The sequence below is a fragment of the Rattus rattus genome, chromosome X, assembly GCF_011064425.1.
Source record: "Rattus rattus isolate New Zealand chromosome X, Rrattus_CSIRO_v1, whole genome shotgun sequence".
Lineage (NCBI taxonomy): Eukaryota > Metazoa > Chordata > Mammalia > Rodentia > Muridae > Rattus > Rattus rattus.
The window spans coordinates 1,985,471-1,990,745 of NC_046172.1; the positions used below are offsets into that span (position 1 = coordinate 1,985,471).

At 35.5% G+C, this 5,275-nt stretch overlaps 1 protein-coding gene across 1 annotated transcript in view; it reads left to right on the forward strand.

The window, feature by feature from the left end:
- Positions 1–261: 261 nt before the first annotated feature.
- Positions 262–5,275, forward strand: part of Dipk2b (divergent protein kinase domain 2B) — a 58,853-nt gene continuing 53,839 nt past the window's right edge. Inside the window, exon 1 of the mRNA XM_032890176.1 lies at positions 262–304. Coding sequence (XP_032746067.1) covers positions 262–304 — 43 coding nt within the window. The remainder of the gene's footprint in view (positions 305–5,275) is intronic.

Here is a 5,275-nt window from a genome sequence, read left to right on the forward strand (position 1 = left end):
ACTATGTTCAATACAGCCCACTATGCTCATAATGGCTCCATTGGAGGAGTTAGAGAAAAGATTGTAGGATCTGAAGGGGTTTGCAACTCTATAAGAATAACAATACCAATCAACCACAGCTCCCATGGACTAAATCACGACCCAAAGAGTACACATGGACAGACCCATGGCCCCAGCTACATATGTAGCAGTGATGGCCTTGTTGGGCACCAATAAGTGGAGAAGCCCTTGGTCTTGCTAAGTCTGGACCCTCCCCCCACCATGCCCAGTGGAGTGCAGTATCAGGTTGAGGAGGCTGGAAAAGGTAGGTGGTTGGGTGGGCAAACACCCTCATAGAAGTAGGGGCAGAGGAATGGGATAGGTTTTTTTTGGACGGGGAAAGCCAGGAAAATGGATAACATTTGAAATATAAATAAAATAACCCAATTTAAAAAAATGGCATGTCAAGTCATTCCAATGATCAAAACAGTCTAATCTATGCTAAAAGATCAATGCCTGTCTTTTCAGAAAATTTTCCTAAACAATACTGTATCTACTACATTCATGTCATTATTATATAGCCATATCCATTTCTGAAAATTCACTGAACCACAAAGATATGTCATATGTGTTTGAGGTGGGGAAAATTAAAGAATAATACCTCAGAATAATTAAAGAATAAAGTGTTCAGAATGGAATTTAATCTTTTTTACAACACTGAATTTATTTTGCGGAAGAAAAAAGGGAAATCGTTTTATTGTTGATTCTTTTTCTGCTTCCAATCCCTGAGATCAAAATGTTGGTTCTCTCCATTTTTTTCCATATTTGCTTTTGGAGCTACACTAATTTTAAAAATTAACATTTATATAATGTGGAGTCAAAATGTATTTTATACATTTTCTTAGTTGATTAGTAAAGTACATTTTTCTTTGTTTTGCTTTGTTTGTTGTTTCTTTGAGACAAGTTTTCTCTGTGTAGCACTGGCTGTCCTGGAATTCACTCTGTACACCAGGTTGGCCTTGAACTCACAGAGATCTTCCTGCCTCTGCCTCCCAAATGCTGGGATCAAAGGTGTACACCACCACTTCCCTACAACTAACGTGTATTTCTAAACACACTTTTTCTTCTTTGGGCAAGGGCTCACTCTGTAGCCTAGGCTTGCTGTGGAACCTGAGTCCTAGTTCACCTCCAAAGTGTTGGAATTCCAGAAATGTATTGCTGTGATCAGATACACTGTATTTATTTGTTCACCCTTGGAGACAGGGTCTCATTATGTAGCTTGTGTTAACCTGGAACTCTGAAGACCAGTATGGCTGCAGATTCTCCAGAATTCACTAGGATTACAAGCACTCTTGATGATACCTGGAGGCTTGTGCCTGCTTTACACACCACTATATACCCTTCCCCCTTATGAATTAGAAATTGTTTTGAGCTGTTGGTAGTAGAGAAGTTGGCTAAAATGGCTTCAAGCACAAATGCACTTTTATTCAAAGAAAAAGTCTTCAATTCAGTGGTCTCAGAGTTTGGTCTAGCATTTTAATGATGTCCTGAGGATTCAAGTTCTTTTCTGCTTTTCTGTTGTTATCAGCAGATCCCTTCAATCCTGAAGCTGCTGCTGCTGCAGGAGTGGAGCATCTTGTCACTCAATACAGGCTTTAGCAATCATGGGAGCAGAAGTAGCTTTAGAGATATCAACCAACAGCATATGCCTAAATTCTAATGGTCTATTTGAAGAAAGTATAAGCCTTGCATGTCTATCATACAGTAGGCTTAAAATAGGTTTAAAAATGGCCTATTTGTAGTTACACCAAGAAATATTTGACTATGACTATAGTGAGGTGATTACTTTGAGGTTTTTAAATAGCAAACAGAATCCTTCTTAAAAACTGAATCCAAATCACAACTTGTAGTGTTTTATTTCATTTGATTTTCTTATTGTTTTTCTTTTTTCTTTTTCATTACTTTTTTGTTTTAAATTCTTGGCCGAATGCATGTACCATATCATCTGAAAGACTGAGAAAGATGTCATTCAATTAAGACCTTCCTGTAGATGTTTGTGCTCCAGGTGGCACTGTACTGACAAAAGAATTTTGGCAGAATGGAAAATTCCTTATACTTTTGAAAAAAGTGTGTGAAAGATTTTCTGCTATAGGGTGATGGATCAATCTGTGAACAATATCCATGAGGGAGCAAATGGAGAGGCAGAAGAAAGTAAGGAAGATGCACATGGCTGATAAATATCAAGTGATTTTGACATGCAGAAGCAGCGGGAAAGACATAAAAAAAGAATAATCCATAATCCTCAGCCAAGGGATAAAAGGAAAGCTACGGGATGATTTGGTATTACCCTTTCATTATTGGCCGTGATTTCATAACTGGGATTTTCTAGATGAATACAAGAAGAATGAGGTTTCGTACTGAAGGAACATTATTTGGTATAGAGGGGACATTATGAGTAATGCTGATATAGTGCAATAACCCTGTATTTAGACTTTACAGAGAAAGGACTCCATGATAACATCTGCCATCATCCCTAAGAGAGCTATCTGCTATAGATCCATATTCTTTGGGAATGAGTAAGCCACACAGGAACTTGCAGCTGAGATTGACTGGAAGAATTAAATTAATTATAACATAAAACTGTTGATACACCTGCCAGTCATGGGGTTGGGCCAGCCCAGTAACACAGTGGATTTATTAACTAAATAGAGGATTATAACTTAGTACAGCTTTAGTAAGCATGATACAAGTACAGATAATGAGGCTCCAACCCCTTCAATAGCTTTTTCAAGGTCTTCCACGTAATTTATACCTAACTCCTCAACAATGCTCTTCTCACTGTGCTAGCTGCTTACATTAGCTATTGCTGTTTCATCCTAGGGAAGACATTTCTCAAGACTCTTTTTGATAAGAATAATTGTATCAAGGTGACTATTTCTCCCTCAAACACAGATGTATCACTAGCCTGCCTGTTAGGAAATAATAGAGAAAAACATTTTAAATTGAAAGTATTTTAAAAAATATGAAATCTGTGGACAAGCTATCATATTATTTACCTTCATTAAAGACTGTCATAGAATGATAGGATCACAGATGATTAGATGTGGGAGATCACCTAGTCTGTGCTACTTCATTGATGAAACAATAATTGAGCAGGTGAAAATTTTCCAAAATTAGCACATCGTATTAGCTTTAAAATCAACACTTACTGAGTGCCAGCCTAGTTAAATTTCATGAAAAAATATTGTGCATAGAACTTGTCAATTATACCACATTTCAAATGGACATGAAAGCCACAACTTCTTTGTGGGGGTCAGGGTGTCCCACTATGTAGCCTTGGCTGGCCTGAAACACAGAGTATACTCAAACTTACAGAAATCTGCCTTCCACTATCTTCAGGAGCGATGAGAATAAAGCTATGTGCCAACATGCTCAGCTAAAACCCCTTGATAAATATCACTATAAACATTGTTTTAATTTTTAAAATCTCTCTCCTTCAACATGTCTTTGATACAGACTAAACCAAGTGATTATTAGTAACTAAAATAAGATAATTACGTTTTTATAAGAACGATACATAGACTTCAAGTTTACTTACGTTGTGGTTTGTACCTTTAGTATGTAGAATTTTTAAAATGAATATAATCATAAATAATTAGAATAATATGTAAATAAATGTTGATAGTCCTAGGCAACAGTTACCTTGATTGATTTCATAGGTGGTCAATTAATTTACATGTGTAAACCTTAGATATTAAGATGTTTGGCTATTTTCTACTTTAATATTTCATTAGCTTCATTACTAATAGGTCAGCACAAACAAATCCTTCATTCTTTGTAACTGACAGATATATGAATACCTTAAAATTGATGGGATCATAAATTTAGATTTCTTAATGGACATGTATATTTTGCCTGCATCCATGTAAGTGCATTATGTGTGCCTCATAACAAGGGTGTGATGGAGAACCTGAACATAGAGTTAAAGACAGTTGTAAGCCACCACATGGATGCTGGAAAACAGATCCCAACCAGATCTGCCTGCTTCTCTGGCAGCCTGCTGTCATTAGGGACTACTAGTTTTCTTGCATTCCCAGAGGCCTGCTACCACAAGGACTACCAGGCCAATACCAGGGACAACCAGATAGCTAAAAGACAGTGCAATAACTCAATCAACAAAAGCCAGGGCAATATGCAAGCATGACAACCCAGCTATACTACAAGCTCTAGATGTCCTAACACACCTAAAGAGCAAGACAATGACCTTAAATCTCATCTTATAAAGATGATAGAAGCCTTTAATGAGGAAAAAATAAGGGCTCCATTATTCTTGAAGCAGGTTCTTATTATGTAACTCAGGTTAACCTCAAATACACAATCCTCTTTTCTTATTCTTTTGAGTGTTTTAGTTATATATATTATATCTTATTAATGATCATTTAAAATTTTATAATTATTATAAAGTAAATATTGCACATAAAAATTCTTTATAAGCCTTTTTGTACATTTATGTGATGTTTTCTTTCTCTAGGGTAAATATTGTTAGTGCAATAATAAATCTTCCCAGTGAAAAATCACTCCTTTCACTTAGAGATTAATAAAGGAAGTTCTTTTTGTAACTTTAGAGATCATAATTTAATTATGTTTCTCCATTCCCTTTCCTCTTTCAAATCCCTTCCATATAGCCCTCCCTGATTTTCTTCAAAATTATGGGCTTTTTTTTGCACTGACTGTTATACCATGGCTATATGTATATGCACATATATTTCTAAATTAAACCCATTCAGTTCTAATAATCTACTTCTATGTATGTTGTCAGGGCTCACCTTTTGGTAGTGGATAACCAGATAGTGAGCTCTTCCTTGACAAAGACAACCTCTCCTGTTCTCAGCTTTCCTCGGTTGTCTTTAGGGTTGAGGTCTCATGGTCTTTTGGCAATTCAATTTGTAATGTATATTGGTATCATCATTGTTCAGAAAAAGCTCTTCTATAAGTCATGACTTGTTCAAATTGATGAAAATAAAGGGAAGCATTCTAGAACAGAAAAATTGACCAGCTTATTTAAAAAGTTCTTAGCTATATGCATTCTGGACAAACTGTTATCCTTAAATCTTCTTTGGGTTCAACCTCAAGTTATATTTTGAACAATTTAAACAGAGAAAGAAGCTTAAATTTGAGCCGCACGGGACAGATGAAAGTTACATAGAAAAAATACTGGCAGAACTGTTTCTTTTTTTTTTTTTTTTTTTTTTTTTTTTTTTTTTTTTTTTTTTTTTTTTTTTTTTTTTTTTTTTTT